Source organism: Lepisosteus oculatus, chromosome 1 (genome assembly GCF_040954835.1).
Source record: "Lepisosteus oculatus isolate fLepOcu1 chromosome 1, fLepOcu1.hap2, whole genome shotgun sequence".
NCBI lineage: Eukaryota > Metazoa > Chordata > Actinopteri > Semionotiformes > Lepisosteidae > Lepisosteus > Lepisosteus oculatus.
Genome location: NC_090696.1, coordinates 17,709,778 through 17,728,083, shown reverse-complemented (window position 1 = coordinate 17,728,083; position 18,306 = coordinate 17,709,778). Strand labels below are relative to the sequence as shown.

Genomic DNA, 18,306 nt, shown 5'->3' with positions numbered 1-18,306 from the left:
CGTCCAACAAAAAGAGAGAGAAGATATACTTGGATTATTTAACAAGATGATATCGTTGTGTGAAGATGTCTGAGAACCTGTTTATTCAGTAACTGCTAAGCAATAGGGGCCTCAGCCGGTTTCCAGTGATTGACTTCAAGCGAGCTCTTCAGGCAAGGGCACCCTCTGCACTTCTGGAAGGAAGAAAGGGCCAGAAATCCTGAAGTCGGTGTGAGAAACTGAAAGCTCCAGGAATAGAAAAGGTCTAGTTAAGTCTTGGCTGCTCAAGGTGTCACCAGTTACTGAATCCAACAGTTCAGACTTATTCACACGTGCACATTGACTTGTGTTTGGATTATTTTGTTAATTAAATAATCCAAATGTGCCTTCGAGTTATACATATATTCAGGTAATCTTCTTCTTTTCCTAAGACTTTCACAAAGGTCCGATTGCATTTGAAGTCTAAAAATACACAAGAACCTGGGGGAGATCATAGGCTTTTCTCTGCTCTAGAGAGGGCAGATGAGCACCGCGACACATCTGCCATAAACCGCTCACCTCTGTCTCCGTGGCAACTCCACTTCACTGTCCACCTCCCCCTCCTCCTCCTCTGAAGACACACCCCTTTTCTGTCAGCAAGACAAGAGAGGAACGGGTCACACGTTTCGCCCTGTTATCCTGACTGGCCCACTGGTATGTCATGAGTTAACAATTGTGTTACATTGTGAAAAATAGTTGTTTCAAGGTTATCACCACATCGGGTACTGCAGTCTGACATTTATTTGGACAGTACAGTGACGCAGTGCTGGAACCCCGGGTTCAATTCCAGACCTGGGGTTCTTTCTGTGGGGAGTTTGCAGGTTCTCCCGTGTTTGCATGGATTTCTTCCAAAGACATGCTGATAGGTTAATTGGATTCCGGGAAAATTAGCCCTGTGTGTGTCTGTGTCTGTCCTGCGATGAAATTTCAAAATAAACCGAACTGTTCCACACGAGTAACTCATGAGCGCTTTGAAACGTATGTTGACGTTCTCGAGACGCGAAACGGGATATTTCCAGATCGCGCTGAGCTAACCATGGTTGTCCGGTCTTCCTGCTGCACACAGTGGCAGAGATTCCCTCCTGGGGGCTAAGGTCAGGCCTTCCTCCCCCTCCCGTCTGTCTCAGATGAGTGAAGAACCCAGCTCATTTAACTTCTCCTTTGTAGCATTTCATGTATGTTCTTATGAAATTTTACCTTTAATGGACACCCGAATGAGGTTTTTGTTATGTCAGGGTGATGGAATTTTTTTCTGGGGGGATGCCTCCCTCCCACTATAACAAGAGGTCTCTGGGAATATTAAATCTGAATAAGGTTCTTGTGCAAAACGCCCTGGAATGATTTCTAAAGCACATCAGAGACTGTACAGGGTATAAATGACGCGTGCGGTTGATACCTGCTGAAATATAATCATTAGAGTGGTTCAAGGGGGAGAGAGGCCTGAAGTGTTTTTGAGAATCAGAATAATTTAGTACACTAGAGTATAGGAACTACAGGATTTGCTTAGGGATTCTCAGTACCTGTTTACGGGTAACGGCTGCCCTGTAGAGAATAGCTGCAGGAGTTAGGTGCTGCTGGCTGCTGCCCCCGGCTGCTCCCCTTGGAGCTCGGCTCACTCCAGCCCCCTCCTCTTTCTCCTCCCCCTCCTGTGGGAGGCGGGGCTGGCCCAGCACTGAGCTCCGCCCCGTGGCGCCCCCCCTGCCGCAGGGCGAATCGGGGCTGCTGGAGAACGGGATGGAGGCGGCGTCTTCGCTGGGCGTGTCGCTGCGGGGCGGGGTTTCCGTGAGGTCGTCGGCTCCGCCCCCGGGTTCGGCCGCCACGGCCCCTTCCAGCCCCGCGGAAGCACTGAGACTGCCCCCGTCCAAGCCAGGCTCTCCCCTGTTGCGTTCCTCGGCTTCCAAGGTCGTGGAGATGAGGTCTGGGCTAGAGGAGGACATCTTTTTAAGAAGGAGGTCGTGCTGCAGCCCGCGCAGGGCGGCACTAGGGTCCAGGTGCTTTGTGGGCAGTGCGGCCGGGTCCCGACAAGCCGGGGAGAGGGCAGCCTTCAGCCCTGCCAGATCTCCACTGCTGCCCTTTCCCCCTGCCTTGCGGTAGCGGGTCTTTCCTCTCCGGGACCGACCCGGCGATGTGGAGCCCTTGTTGGGACAGGCAGGGATGGTGACCTGGGTCATGGAAGAGTCCAGCTTGGGCAGAATCACCTCCGACTTAAGGATGTCTGGCCTGTGGGGAGAGAGAGAGACAAGAGGGAGAAACTGAAGGACAAGCAACTGAACATCACATCAGTTTCAGGTAAAAGGAAATCTATTTCAAACTACAGAGGAACATCTATCTTCCTTCTTGTGTTGAGGGTTATTTAATAACCTGCAGTGTGTGAACAGCTTCTCGGTCATCTGTTTCTCCATTACTTCCTCCCCATAAATCATACCCTTCAAATAAATTGTCCTGCTGTTTCTTTTGTATTAGATCTTTCAAAAAATTGCAAACAAAACCGCTTTTCACTGCTTTGGACAAGAGCTGCAGACACTATAACGTTTCTAATCTCTATGCAAATGAACTCAAAAAAAGCCTCCCGTCTTCAAATCGTCAACCAACATTACAGGTAAGATCCCGCAGCTGACTGGGTGGAACTGCTCCGGAGCGGGACTCAGGCGAAGACACACATGGAAGCGGCCGAGGGAGAGGGGGCCAGGGGCTGCTCACCGCTTGCTGTGGGAGGGCAGCTTCTGCGGGACGTTGCGCTTCTTGATGAGCTTCTCCATGGAGTTGGAGGGCCCTCCCTGGCGCGAGCTGTGGTGCTTGAAGAGCCCTGGGTACTTCTTGTCCAGGTTTTGTTCTCTTCTGGGGAACACAGGTGGGGGGACTAGTCAGCAACATCACACAGCAGGAAGAGGCTGGACAGGACGGGATGCCCTGCTGTGCTCCCGGGGTATGGGAGGGGGTTAAACATACGGCACATGCTTTTACAGATTGTGGGGTATTTGCTTACTCCTGCTTCACCCATACTTTCCCATCAGCATACCTTCTGCGCCCATCAAAACATCCCACACTTTCCTGGTGCAACCACATAAACCCCAAAGGCAGTGCAGGGAGGATCCTGAACAACCCTATACAGTTCCCAGCCCGCATCCCAATCCTAATCATGACATCCCGTCTGACAATGCACTGACTGCAGGAGCTGCCCAAATACTCCTGGAGACTTTTTTTTTCAATTAAAAGAGAAACACAAGTAAGAACCATATACTAACATGCAGAAATGGAAGAATGCTAGTTACACACTTCTTGTCAAGAAGGAACAACATTTGACCATGCTGCACCAGCTAAAATGTCAGATCTATGGTAAGATTTACAGCTACATTTCCACACATGCACACATCCAGAATGAGATCTAAGAGCACCCCGGTCCTCCACCCAGCCTCAGGAGATTTTCCTTGATCCACCAGCCCCAGGAGGGCTTCTGCAGTGGGATGGTGGGCGCCCTGTGCACTGTTCCCTGTACCTGTCCCTGTAACCTACACTCTGCCCCTTCACCCTCCACCCCGCATCCCCCAGCCAGTCCTCTCTCCCTTCCCCTTCACCCTGCACCCTGCTCCCTGTCCCCTCATCTGAATCCTACACCCTGTCCCTTCACACCGTGCCCTACACCCTGCACCCTGGGGCCTCTCCCACCTTACCTGAGCAGCTCTTTCTCTTTGAGCTCCAGCTGCAGCATGACGGCGTTGAGCTCCATGTACAGGTTGTTGGCCCTCTCCAGTTTCCTCTCGTAGTGTTCTCGGATGTCCAGGGCATGCCTGCGAGCACCGGGAGCAAGACCGCGGTGTCAGCCATTTCACCTGGAGCCCCACAGGGCAGCAGAGTGCTGTTTAGACACCACGCCGGCTCATCTACCAGTTCTGCTGCCCCACATTCATGGGCAATGCATCGCTTTTCCACTCACAAAACTGTTTTTATAAATATGCTTTTTATTGTTACATCCTTTTCCAAAATATGCACTTTTTTTGAAACTGCAGTCAGAGAGTGAAAACGCTTATTTCCAGTTTCTGTCAATGGCTCTGCCCTGTGCTTTATTATAATATAAGCAACTTCGGGGTTTTTCTACATATACAAACTGTACACTTGGGTGTTGGGGCTCCAAAACTGGAAATGTCACACTGTACACCGCATAGACGCCCTGCAGAATCTGGGGTGACAGCACCCCGCCCCCCCAGGTGGGATACCTCAGCTCCTCCCGGCGCCGGTTGATGAGCTCCTCGTCCAGCCTGTGCAGGCACGTGCCCTCCGACTTGATCTTCTCGAAGTGCTGCTTCACCTCCTCGCGCCACTCCGCCTGCGATAGACAGCACGCGGCTGGTCAGCCCCAGCTCCTACATGCGGCTCCGCCACCCCCGCTGCTGCCCGCCTAAAATCCCACACTGTCTTCCCTTTGCCAACAAAAGATGGGAGACCTGGATGGGAGACCTCCTGGGAAAATCTAAGATTGCTGCCAGAAGACGTATTAGTGGGGTCAGTAGGGGTCACTCACCCCACAGTCTGTGCAGGTCCTAATGCCCCAGTATAGTGACGGGGACACTATACTGTAAACAGGCGCCGTCCTTCAGATGAGACGTAAAACCGAGGTCCTGACTCTCTGTGGTATTTAAAAATCCCAGGGCGTCTCTCGAAAAGAGTTGGGGTGTAACCCTGGTGTCCTGGCCAAATATTCCCCGGGCTCTTACCAATCATGACCTCCTAATAATCCCCCTCTCTGAACTGGCCTCATCACTCTGCTCTCCTCCCCACTGATAGCTGGTGTGTGGTGAGTGTACTGGAGCACTATGGCTGCTGTTGCATCATCCAGGTGGGGCTGCACATAGGTGGTGGAGGGGAGTCCCCATTACTTGTAAAGTGCTTTGAGTGGAGTGTCCAGAAAAGCGCTAAATAAGTGTAAGGAATTATTATTATTAAGAGCATACGTGTAGCCTGTATTGCAAATGACTGGTGAGGCAAATATGCATCAGATCTCTAGATGGTTACCCTGCCGCTTGGAGAAATCTGCAAGAGATATTGGCTCTGGCCCGCAAGGTCAAACAGGGGTTGTCACAGTTACTGGTGCAGAGAAGAATAGCAGGACACCTCTTAGTAGTGCATCCTGTTTTAGAAGGAAAATAATCTGATTGAAAAATGCCCCCCTCCACCTCCATAGGTGTCCTGTGGTACCACCTCAAATATAAAATCCTGGCTTACGCCGCTGAGCCCTTTTTTCAGCAGATCTGGGGCGGACAGATTCAGAACCCCCACCTGCTGGGTCCCTCACTTTTCACTCCCCCCCGGATCTGAATGACTTTAACTGCACTAAGAGTTCATGTGAGAAGTCGGCCAGGTTGAAGAGCATGTGGGACATGAAGTCCTAGAGCTGCATGCCCCCTCAAAAGACTCTGAAAGGTGTTCAAACAGGACGGTGTCTTCTGCAGCAGCAGTGCCGCTACCTCCTTGTAACCTTGCCTTTCACTGCAGCATCGCAATCCTGTCCTGTCCTGTGCGGAGTGTGTGTGTGTGTGTTAGCAGGAGGCATTGGGAGTGTGAGTGTGGAGGGGGGGGAGGGTTGTGATGATTAAGCTAATGGACTCTCCTGACAGTCCAGGACCCAGCCTGCCGCTCGGCTGCTATTAAAGCAATCAATGGGGCCCATCAGTGCTGCAGGGCTCTCTTGACGTCACGCTGGCCGGGGGGAATCAATTGCAGGAGGGGGTGGGGGCGAGGTCAGACGGGGGAGGCTTTTCATCATTTCGGTCATTTGCGTCACCATGCTGAATGGAGAGGAGGAGTGGGGTGTGTGTGGGGGGAGGTGAGGGCGTCCCCCTGTTTGATTTCCATCGACGGTGATTGGGCGAGCGGGGGAAGGTACCTGGGATTTGAAATAGGTCTCCTGCGGGGTGGACAGCACGTCGGCCGAGGCGATGTCCAGGTGCAGGAGGATCTGCCGGAAGGAGGGCCTGTTCCTGGGCTTGCAGTTCCTGGGGACAGAGAGGGGAGAGGAGGAGATTTTAGGGCTTCCTGGGTCTCCGTGCATGTAGGGCGCCACCACTCAGGATATCTCGATCTGAGTGTCCATCACGCCCGCGGAGGGAATGAGGATTGACTGGGCCCCGAACCAGCCGCCACCCTCCTGTCTGCGAGGAGTTTGCGTGTTCTGCCCTGTGTTCGCTTAGGTTTCCTCCCACAGTCCAGCGGCTGGGAAAATTGGCCCTTTTGTGTCAATTGGCTTCTTGGAAAATTGTGAATGTGTGTCTATGTGTGTCCTGCCCAGGGTGTGTATTACCTCGCACCTGTTGCTTGCTGGGATAGATTTTGGCTCTCCTGTGACTCTGAACTGGATAAAGCAATTAGAATATAGTCTTGTTAGACATAGTCTTGGTTAATCTAGTACAGAAGGCGTTGAGAGGTGTTTCTGTAGGCTTAGGACAGTATTCATCAAACCTTCCACCATAAAAAAGTGTACACCTGACATTTTCCTGGTTTCCTGTGCTTTTTTCACCCCTGAAATGCCAGCAGTGGCAGAAACTGCTTTCTAACTTCTCCTTCAGCTAGGTCTTCTCGCAGTCTCACTGAGCATTCTAGCCTGAAGATGGGCGACCTGTAGCCCTCGGCGACGCAGCTGGTGAGCGTGAGGTTTTCCTCATATAGAATAACTCTGTTTAATGAATGCTGGAGACGTTTCCAAAAAGTGCCGTTCAACAGTCCATGATTACATAGTTCACTGCATTAAGGAGCTTGCTGATCTGCAATTATTTCTAATTAATTGCTAAAAGAGTAATTTCCCCCTAGGTGTGAGTGGGTGTCTGTCTGTCCTGTGATGGACTGGCGTCCTGTCCAGGGTGTACCCTGCCTTGCCCCCATTGCCTGCTGGGATAGGCTCCAGCTCCCCTGTGACCCTGTATTGGAAGAAGTGGTTAGAAAATGGATGGATGGATGGGTGCGGGGGTGTGCTATGTCCCTGGAGGCTGTCTGAGGTCCTTATATAACACTTCAGGTTGCCCACTATTCTTCCAGCCAGGACCAAGATGGAAGAAACGGGAATGCAGTGACCGATAATTTACAATGCACAGTACGACATATCCAAAATCTGCCTCACGATGGGTGTTTGCCTCCTGTATGGGACTCTAGAAAAACCACGCATTTAGATCTAATCAAAACAATTACCAGGAAGAAGACATGATAATAGGGGTGAGACAACCAGCACACACTCACACACCAGGGCGTGAATGAGACTGAGAGCTAACGGGTTCTCCTCCTGGCCCTGGTTTCTCACAGTGGAGGTCTGGGGACCCCGGTTTTCTGCCAGTCCCCCAGTCCAGTGCCTCCGCCCCCAGCCCACCAGCCCCCCTGCCCCTCACCAGCACTGGCGCAGCAGGATCTTGAAGCCGTCGGGGCAGCTCTCGGGCACGGGCAGCTGCAGGCTGTTGTTGCCCACTCCCCAGATGATGGCCGAGGAGTCCACGTCCTTGTACGGGATCTCCCCCGTCAGCATCTCCCACAGCACCACGCCGAACGACCTGCGGGACAGGGACAGAGGGGACATACTCTGTGTCAGCTCTGGCCAGCGTCCACCAGCCCCCGCCTCTAGGTGACACCGCCTCCCTCTCGGTCTCTGTGCTCTGCCACCTCACCCCGACAGAGGAGGTCAATAGATTCAATCTTCCAGGGCTGTAGGGTCTCCTGTCACGGCTCTTCATTAGGTCACTCAACTCACAGCTCACTTTGGACATTGGATCGATTTTACCAGTTACAGTTGTTGACGCCTCAAAAAAAGGCCCACAGAACTTGCCGGACTTCCATCCTCAACGTGGCTGCAGACCCAGTTGTTGACAGCTGATCTCCAACAGCGTTTTGTTTTTTGTGAAAGGTTTAAAGGAAGACATTACCAGCCGGGGCATTTCTGCCTGTTGGGGTGGATTTGTAACTAGGAGTCTGTGAAGCGGAGTCTGTGTGTCCCAGGGGCCCTGGCCTAGACTTCCTGACGCCGGTTCTTTAGTGCAGCCAGGCGTGGATCGAGCCCCAGTCAGGTGCTGGCTGTGAGACCCAGGAGAGCCCCAGGCCTCAAGGGTGACAACAAGGCCTCAGTCAACACCACACTGCAGCTGACGGAATCACCATGGTGACCACAGCACAGCGGCAGAGAATAAGCAGGACTTGTGTGCGGAAGACTGAGAAACAGTGTAGCTACAAGTGTAATAACAAAATTTAAGACTCATCTAACATTATGGACTCATTTTTATTCACCTGGCAATGTTTTTGGAACTTATACATAAAGCTGTAAGATGAAGGGGAATTTCCCCATGTCTTTCTGTGCTCAGTTCACGTTGCAGCTTCAGGAGAAAGGAAATAAATGATCTTTCCTTCTGTGCTGCCCTTCCATAAAACACATTTAAGAGATACCTTTTCAGCTAATATATAGCAGAGGGATTTGCCCAGAGTCTTCATGGGTTTTGTTAATGTTTAAACAGCCTTGTTCTAGCCTGAGTTAACACAGCTAGCGTCCTTTCAATTTTTAATCTGGCATGGGAGAGGTTTTAAAAAGCTTCTTGTCAAAGAAATGGAAATTACTGCATGTGCACCTGAAACTCACATTTCAATCCAGGATGTTGTCAATGAGCTGCACAGCATTACACAACACGTATATAGACTGTTGCCCTGCCTTCATCTACATATATATAGTGCGTATATATAACCACACGCCAGCATAAGGTATTACAAGAAGTTTAGTTTCAATACAACACCTGGAAAATAGTTTTCTTCCTACCAGAACACACTCTGATTGTTCAAGTTCTTTTTAATGACCCCTATTTTCCCTCCTTTGCATGATTTCATTTCTTCCCCTGTTCCTAAGCATTTACCGGGCTTTGACTGTTGCTTTTTCAATTTCCTGCCACCCAGAAGATGACATTTAGCTCGCTTTTGTAGACAGACTTCAGGCCAGGTATCAGACTGAGGAGAGTTTTGGTCTACGCAGACTGGGCTCAGTGAGCAGGATCGGCCTCAGAATCATGCGAGGACCAGGCGAGGTCATTCTGGGGTCTTACCACGTGTTTTGGGGGAGGGGTCCGGCCAAGCTGCGGTGTTTGTCGCAAGCATCGGTACCCCTCACCACCGCACCCATTAAAACCGGCCTGTCCTTCCCAAAAAGTGCCCTCTGCCACCTCCTAGTAATTACCCCATGCGGAGGTGTGGCGCAGTGCCAGCAGAAATAAGGCTCTTTAATAAGGCTCTCTGTGTGGCGGCGTGGGCCCGCCTTGCTGTGACAGGCCGCATTAGGCGCAGAGAGTGCCGGCTGGGTAATTAGAGTGCCGCTGTTTTTATTAGGCTTTCATTCACAGCGTCCTTCCTCCCCGAGCGTCTCTGTGGAGGGGGGGGTGGCACCACTGCTATGCCAGAGCTGGCATTGCTGAGTCAGCTGCTGGCATGACAACTCACTCACTGGGAACGGGGGGGGGGATCTCCCTCCCGCCCCCCGCTGTCTGACTGCCCCCTCAGTGTGCTGAGGCCGTGGGCAAGTGGGGAGCTCACTAGGGCAGCTATGACCCCAGAGAGCCAGCTGTCTTCTGCACAAAAAGCGCTTGTCAGTTCTTCACTAGCGGGCGTGGAGCACTCGCAGGGGTCTTAGCTTGGAGCACAGCTGTCTCGCGTTGCGTTTGTCTCGGTTTGTGCTTCCTTTCCCTTCTGTCACCACGGATAGCAGCCTGTTCTAATTCACGGTCATCAGTGTGTCATTCCGGACACTGCAGGACTAAGACAAACAGTACTAAATCCGTGCCAGGACAGAAATAGCATGCCACAGCCCACAAATGTTTGCAGGTCCTCTGCAAATCGCGATTAAAATCCTAATTGGAGCAAGTGGTTTTTTTTGGGTGGAAGAACTGCTCGGCATGGAAAAAGCGACAAGTCAAAATGAGTAGAGAATCATGTAAATATGTACAATTATATCGTCCCCCAACTCCTGCTATATAATTGGAGACAGGACAAGGATGGAGACGATCTGTAGGACTTGCTCCTCAGCACATTGCTTATTTCTTGTTTCTATTGCTGGACAGCTGCGAACAAGAACTTTTTTCAATATCTCTAAGCAACATTTTAATGATGGTTTTTCGAAGGTACAGATAAGCACACCGTGGACATTCACTGCAGTGTGGGAAACTGAGAGGCAAATGCATACTATTGCTTTGAAAGTCTCCCGAGGATGTAGGGATGTCATTTTTTGGAGTTCTTTCAGATACCTTTCCCACAAACTCCAGAATTTGAGTTCTGTCTTCTCTGCAAATGGAGAGTGGGCACCCAGCCAGACAGAGGGCCTTTTGGGTTATTTTAGCATAGTGCATCTGGCAAAATCAATTATTGAATCAGGGCTTTTCAAGAGAGATGTCCTGGTAGTGACGCACCAGTTGTCTACTCCTCCAGCTAAATCTCCCTCCTTCTGAGGAGATGTTTAACGCTTTGCGTCTAATCAGGATGATCAGCAATGAAAAGGACTTGTCATCACCTTCTCTGGTGTAGCAACAGACACTTTTGGACCTGTAAACTGCAACACAAAACAGGCTTTAAACAACTTTTAATAAGATGTCCTAGAGATTGTCTGGTTTCCCATACATGTAAATAGCAAAGTCAATGCGATGGCCAGAAAGTTTGCAGCCAGCAGCTATAGCACCCTGCAACTCACAACTGGCAGCCCACTGAAGCTCAGCAGGTGTCAGTACCTGGATGGGAGACCTTCTGGGAAAACTAAGGTTGCTGCTGGAAGAGGTGTTAGTAGGACCAATAGGAGACGCTCACCCTGCAGTCTATGTGGGTCCTAATGCCCCAGTATAGTAATGGGGACACCATATTTTAAAAAACGTACTTTTGGATGAAACGTAAAACCGAGGTCCTAACTTCCTGTGGTCATTAAAAATCCAGAGGGTTTTCTAAAAGGAATTGGGGTATTAACCCCGGTGTCCTGGCCAAACGTCCCCCTGGCCTTTAAAAATCTTGGCCTCATGGCCTCCTGATAACCCCCATCTATGAACTGGCTTCATCCCTCTGCTCTCCTCCCCAGGGATAGCTGCTGTGTGGTGAGCGGACTGGCGCACTTTGGCTGCTGATGATTATTAATATTAAAGTGGGAATTTATATTTGCAGTTCAAGGTGTATACACACACAGGTAAAAAGAGACGTTGCTGGTTTATCCCTCCCTCCCTTTTCAACCCCTTACCAGATGTCCACTTTCTCCGAGACGGGCTCATTGCGGATCACCTCCGGCGCCATCCAGGCCACGGTGCCAGCGAAGGACATCTTGGTGCTCTTGTCACTGAGCTCCTTGGAGGTGCCAAAGTCGGAGATCTTCACCAGATCGTCGTAGGTGATCAGCATGCTGAGAGAGAGAAAGAATGAGCCGAGAGCCATCCTCCAGGTGATTTCTCCATAGCATTCAAGCAGTGGCCTTGTGTCTTTGATGTACAACCCACAATGTGGGAGGCCATGTGACAGCGGTAATGACCGCCGTAAGATTGCCATTGCACAACATTTTGATCCATCTGAAGTTTTACCAATTGGAAGCCCTTATACACAAGTCTGGTACTAGGTTTTTAATGCTTCCTACCTTATTTTGGGGTAACTGCAATGACACATTCATGAACCAAAAAATGTTTAAGTTAGCTTTACTGGCACAACTGGTGCAAGAGCCTGCAGCTCTTCCAATCTGAAAGCAGTCAGAAGGGTATGCAACGGGATGTTTGCCATCCCCAGACTACAGGCATGAATTAAATTCACAGCTCTTGCTCTCGGCTGTCGAGCTGCCTCGTGCAGTGCAGAATAGGCTGCCACACTCACTTGGGCGACTTGAGGTCCCGGTGAATGATCTTGTGCAGGTGCAGGTAGTTCATGCCCCCCGCGATGCCCATGGACCAGTCCACCAGCAGGGAGGGGGTGATCTTTCTTCCGGCACGCAGCACCTCATACAGCTGGCCCTGGGCGCAGTACTCCATGATGATGCAGTAGCAGGGCGCCTGGGTGCACACACCCCTGGGGGAGAGAGAGATGGGGTTCAACACATTGTGGCAGCAGCAGAATGCTGTTTTTGACCACATCCAGCCTTTCCCGGTGTACTAGTAACTAGCATTTCACCGTCTGCTTACCAACACAGATGCCCACGCTAGTATGCCTGCTTACCAGCTAAGCATATCAACCTCTGAGAGGGTGGGCCAGCTCCAGTCCTGATGGGCTGATGCACCTTCAGATTATCTTTCCAACTCAGCTGAATTGGCTTGCTAATTAGCTTAATTGGACCAATTTACCAATTATCTCCCACTCTTCAGGTGCTGCCTGCTTGCAGACACACCAGCCTATCCAGGATCTTGAGCTGGACCAGCTTGACGTATGTGACCGCAGTGACAAAAAAATATTGACTTACAGCTACATAAAAGTATGGTTCAGACTTATCAATTTAATAATCAGATTCAGCTTAGTTGCTATAATGATGTTGGATGTCCGGTCCTGCTGCTGCTAATTCTGATGATGGGGCAGCATGCAATTCACCTCCACTGGTGTTAGCAGTGGGCTCCTATGTGGCTGAAGAATCCAATTCCTCCAGGATGTATCCATTGCTCCAGACATTCTATGCATGTTTAATCAAGAAGGTTGGTCTGTGCTTGATTAGTCATACTAAAGATACGTGTATTGCATTAAGGCAAGATTTGGTGTCTTTTGTTTTTCTGAATACTAAATACTGCAGAAGTGTGCAACTGCTCAGCCCGTCATAGGTATCAGTGCTTTATCATCTCATCCTCAGAGGCTCTGAGTCTCACAGAGTTCCTTTACTTGGACACAAAGAGGCAGGTAATGAGTCCTAATGGTGTGGCCTACATCCATCACGGAGATTTACATGAGCTAAAGCAATGTATGACTACTCAGAGAAACCTGACCTCCTTTTAGACAGCTCTGATTTGGTCAGTGCTTTGCTGAGCATCACGCCTTCTGCACAGTTGCCGTCTCAGATTCCAGGATCACCCAAGATTGCTGGGCTGTGGTGCAGAGGATGTTTGCTTTCAGTGTCTTCTTTTAAAAATAAAATGCTGGTTTGATGGCATTCAGCAGCCTGTCGCGTAACTGGCGGAGTCCATGCCCACATCTTAACCGCTCTGTGCCCAGCTCTCGGCGTCAGACCGCGTGTCTGGGGATTAGCACTGAAACCTGAACCCACGGCTCTCCGCCTCGTGATGCCCGCTTCTCACCAGGGAAGGTAACCATGGCAACAGTCTGGAGTGCACTTAGACTGATCTTGGCAATGTGCAGAGCACAGGAATCAGAAACAGTGCCCCGTAGCTCTGAAGTTTCCAGCACTGCTGCGAGGTCAGAGCACTGGCTGGTGCAGAGAGAGAGAGAGAGAGAGTTACTTAACGGAGTTAGGAGTAGATGAGAGAAATTGATTCCCCTTCCTTTTTAATCCCAGACAGCCTGTAATTCAGCACGGCTCTGAATTTTACCGCAGTCGAGCTGACGACTCAGCAGCTTTGCTCCCGCTTGTCAGCTGGCGAGATGGAGCGGCCGGGGGGATTGTCCGAAAAACCTTTTGCTGTCTTGGGGAAAAGCTTATTGTCAGGGCTCTCTATTAAAAAAAAAAAAACAACGACAAAAGCTAACAATTTAGAATGGACAGTTATTTTTTTCAGTCTGTCCTCTCCCAGCTTCCGAGCTGTCGGTTTGAGAAGGCGCCTCAGCCGTGACTTGGGTATCTCCAAGGGGGGAAGGAGGACCCCAAGTCAGATTTCTGCCACCAGCCGTCTGACCAGGGCCGTCTCAGAGTGGGGGGCGAAGGGGGCGTCTGCCCGGGGCCCCATGCTTTTGGGGGCCCTGTGCCGGCCTACCTCCCCTCCCCCAATCCCACTTCACACGGGCATAAAAGTACATGTTTAAATATTTTAATGACGCTCCACACAAAACTCGTATTTTAACTCGAGATGAAATCTAAAGTTAGTGGGAGACCAGGTGCTTTGTTCAGAACTGGAGGCCTACACCACGTCACAGGCCCTCAGCTGCCAGCTACAAGTTATTGCAGCACAACTCAACTAGCTTGGGAAAAAAGTGAGCCGGTGAGAAAATGGCGAGCACAAGCAGAGACAGGGCCAGATTTAGAAAATACTACAGCGGGTGCGAGAACAGAAAAAGGACGCAGAAGAGGGAGGATGCAAATGTGGCCCTTAAAGGGTCTTTGGAAGATGTTGGGCTGGAGGGTGAGAGGCCAGAGAGGCGCATGAGGTGCTTATTCAACCTTTTCTGGGCAGAGTAGTGGGAGTGAATGTGGCCTCAACCCGAACGTCTGCTCAATAACGCCATTTAGCGCCAACTGGAGGAGACGAGTCTTCTCTCCCAGCAGCACTGCAAAACTGACTCCTGTAAGACGGCCGGTTTGTGACACAGGACTTTCACTGAAGGCTGAGAAGACCCCGGCCCAAAGACTCCCATAAAAAAAGGCTCCGTCTCTCAGATGAGATGTATAACCGAGGTCCTGACTCTCTGTGGTCATTAAAAATCCAGGGCATTTCTCGAAAAGAGTAGGGTTGTTACCCCGGCATCATGGCCAAATTTCCTTTTGACCTTTACCAATCGTAATAATCCCCATCTATGAACTGGCTTCATCACTCTGTTCTCCTCCAGACTGATAGCTGATGTGTTGGGAGCGTTCTGGCGTCATCCAGGTGGGGCTGCACATTGGTGGTGGTGGAGAGGAGTCCCCATTACCTGTAAAGTGCTTTGAGTGGAGTGTCCAGAAAAGTGATATAAGATTAAGATCACTTTATTGGTTATATACAATTTCTTGCATTAGGAATTTGTCTTCTCGCATATCCCAACTCTCTCTCCATTAGACTCACAGGCACACAGACAGGGAGAGAGAAGTTTGGGGTCAGAGCGCAGGGCCAGCCATTTATACAGCTGGAGCAGCTGGGGTTAAGGACCTTGCTCAGGGGCCCAACGGAGTAGGATTCCTCTGCTGGCCACAGGATGCAAACTGGTAACCTTCCAGCCACAGACGCAGATCCTTAGGCACAGAGCCACTGCTCCACCCCAATAAGTGTAAGGAATTATTATTATTATTATTATTATTATTATTATTATTATTATTATTATTATTATTATTATTACCACCACCACCACCACCACCACCCCAGCAGCACTCTGTCTTCTTTCAAGTTAAGGCTGCTGGTCATCAGCTACTTGAAATCCAATGAACTGGATGGGCCAGACACCCTCTTCTCATTTGTAACCTTTCACACAAAAGTACAGTTTCCATGCCACAAATATATTTTTACATTGCTGCCCTGGAATCTGTCCCAATAGGAATATTCCTGGGCTTAAAGGGAGAACGTGTCCATCCATCCACTCTCGAATCGTTTTAGACAATACAGGGTAGCGCGGGAGACGGAACTTATCCCAGCAAGGGGAGACACACCCTGGACGGCAGACACACACACCCACACCAGGGCCGATTCTCCCAGGTGCCACTCAACCTACAAGAAAGTCTTTGGACGGTGGGAGGAGACATGGTGAGAACATGCAAACTCCACACAGACAGCACCCCAGGAATTGAACCCAGGGACCCAGCGCTGCGAGGCAGCCATGCCAACCACTGAGCCACCATGCTGCCTACATCCTACTCATCCTACTCATGACAGGCTAAATTAGCTAAACAGTTTTAGTCTTGAACTGAGAAGATTCTCAGGAGCGATTTGCCTGCAGTATGAACAGCACTGTGTACAAGCGAAGGCTGCAGTGAGCAGGGCAGCTTACTTGAAGGTGATGATGTTGGGGTGCTTGAGCTTGCGCAGGTGTTTGATGTCGGTCTCCTTGATGTCCCGCACTTTCTTGACGGCCACCTCCTCCCCGTGGAACTTGCCCAGGAAGACTGCCCCCTGGGCACCGCTGCCCACCCACTGCAGGTCTGAGATCTCCTCGAAGGGCACCTCCCACAGGTCTGCGTGGGCACAGGAGAAGAGGGGAGTTAGACAGGAGGGACCACACCAGTGCCCTCATCTAGGGAATGGTCAAGCCAGGGCTGAACGCAGCACTCTCGCTGTGTGGCGGTTTCACCAGCAGCCTGGCCGTGCACTTGTGTGCAAGAGGCTGCAGTAAGCAAAACCTGCACCGGCTCAAAATGCTGTGCAATGGGAGTTTTATTCCCTCACCTGGAAAAATGCCTAAAGCAATTGTCCTTATGTCATAAACGCCATTATCCGTCATCACCACAGACTTCTTCTTTAAATCAGTGGAAGTTCAGACAAGTAAAGTACATCTTGGCTGGCTGGTGATTGGGAAGAGGGCTGTTAAACTGCAGTGCCAAATTCGAGGAGTCTATTACTGGTGGTCTGATGCAGCAGTTGAGAAAATCTTAAGCGCAGAAGGCTTTCGAAGGCTCTCAATGCTAAAACACGAATGAGGGCACCAGTGGGCGTTGTCGGGCCTTTAACAAAAAGAGTGTTTCTTTAGGTGCAATACCTGCTAAGAGAAGTCGGTCGCTGGTGACTACACTGCCCGCCGCAGTACAGCTCGCACAGAGAGCCATGCGGCAGGGCTGTAGTGCTGGTATGGGGATGTGAGGATTCTTCAGTCTTGCTGTCTGAGGCTGCAGACGGGCGCTCAGTCAGGCTGAGGGATGTAATCTGCTATGGGTAATGCGCTTTAGGCAGTAAATCCTGCTTAGTGCTATTGTGCAGGAGCTTTGTGATAAGGCACTGAGCCATGGGAAGAGGAGGGGTAGGTTGGGGGGGGGGGGTCTGCTTTTCCAGTCTGGATTTCGGAGAGCTAATGTGGGGCAATTGGAAAGCGCAGAGGAGGCAGATCGCCGGGGGGGACCCAGGCATGACTGTGGCAGATAAGTACTTAGATGCACCAGAAGGCAGAGAAAGCCCACATGTCACGGAAAAGTCCCCCAAAAAACAGAACTAACAATCACAAAAGTTACAATTAGCCCTCATGCACCTATCCTCCAACCTTTCTGTGTATAGGGTGAATGTTTCAAAAATGAATTCTGTACATCCTACCAGAAACTGCCCATGTTGAGATTATTACGGTTCTTTGTTCCAAAACACTTCTAATTGTTTAATGGAGCCAATTAAACCCTTGATCAGGCCCTCCAGCAGTTACACTCATGACTGGCACAGATTAACTGCAATGCAGAAAATAAAAGCTTCCAATAAAAGCAGGCTGTTTCATAAAAAAAAAACCTTTCAGTGAACTAATTAGTCACCGGCGGTAACATTGGATCCACAAATCTCTCCTTTATTCCGAGGGCAAACCTTGCACAGAAGGAGAGCTGAAGGACAGAGGCGCTTCTCCGATTCTCGCTGTCTAGTAGTGAGATCATCTCGCCTCAGAAACACGAGAGCTCCCTGGCCAAAGTGTTACAGATTCTGCTCCTCCAGTTTTATTAAATCCAACCAAACGGCCTGAAAAATCCAAAGGATGACTTAACAGGGGTCATGAACTTGCCCTGTCAATAGGTCAGGGTGTATAGAGAGGAACTCTAGTGTGAGAGCATCTTTCACTCCACACGAGAGGCAAGTCTGCATTATGTACTTAACTTCTCTGACCCTGCTCAGGGCAGTCAGGCAGCTCAGCTCAATATTTAGATGAATTCTTCTTTTGGGGGCTCAGGTACTTGCACCTGGTGGATGAATCATGAGGGTGATGTAGAGCAGCAGTACAGTGCAGAAATCCAAAATCGGACAAAGTCACTTCAGTCCCAAATCAGGGCTAGTCTCCCCTTTGAGTTATGCCCAATGTGCTCGTCCCTCATGAGCCAGTCCCAGATTTGGTGTGGCCAGGACTTGAAACCATACAGACCCAGACTCCTTTTCAGGCTGAAGCAGCTGCATTAGTACTTTTTTCGGGGTCTAACAAACAAGGGCAAGAAGTTTGGAAGAACAGTGTCAGCGACAAGGTACCCTCCTGCCCTCACGAGGGGGTGCAGGCTGGGTCATTCAGGTCCAGTCACACACAGGCCAGACTCTGCTGCGATGATGGAAGGCTGTGGTCTTGCAACTGGCCACCTGGTATCACTTTGGAAACAAGCACTGTGTCATCTTTGCGTTTTGTGGTCTTACAGCGCACTGCTGCAAGCACCCGGAGGGAGACTGAGCACCGAGAGATGAAGGCAGGGGAGTCAGAAGATGGGAGCCGATGGCTCAGACATCGAGAGGAAAGAGAGGGAGAAGGGACAGGTGTTAGGGTGGTGAACACCGGTTGTGTGTGTGTCCTACAGCCAGATGGCAGGCGGCTGTCCTGGGCCCA

At 50.5% G+C, this 18,306-nt stretch overlaps 1 protein-coding gene across 5 annotated transcripts in view; it reads right to left on the bottom strand.

Annotated features, from left to right (window-relative positions):
- The window catches only part of map3k12 (mitogen-activated protein kinase kinase kinase 12), a 58,172-nt gene that overhangs the window by 6,426 nt on the left and 33,440 nt on the right, over positions 1-18,306 (bottom strand). For 4 of the 5 annotated variants that reach the window (XM_006629369.3, XM_015344121.2, XM_015344119.2 and 1 more), the window contains exons 3-12: positions 15,808-15,991; positions 11,854-12,045; positions 11,237-11,395; positions 7,389-7,547; positions 5,900-6,008; positions 4,233-4,342; positions 3,690-3,806; positions 2,719-2,856; positions 1,539-2,238; positions 538-608 (exon numbers count right to left, since the gene is read on the bottom strand). In XM_006629369.3, coding sequence (XP_006629432.2) covers positions 538-608; positions 1,539-2,238; positions 2,719-2,856; positions 3,690-3,806; positions 4,233-4,342; positions 5,900-6,008; positions 7,389-7,547; positions 11,237-11,395; positions 11,854-12,045; positions 15,808-15,991 — 1,939 coding nt within the window. Of the gene's footprint in view, positions 1-537; positions 609-1,538; positions 2,239-2,718; positions 2,857-3,689; positions 3,807-4,232; positions 4,343-5,899; positions 6,009-7,388; positions 7,548-11,236; positions 11,396-11,853; positions 12,046-12,944; positions 13,162-15,807; positions 15,992-18,306 lie in introns of those variants that run through there. The other variant, XM_015344123.2, reaches the window with a different exon arrangement.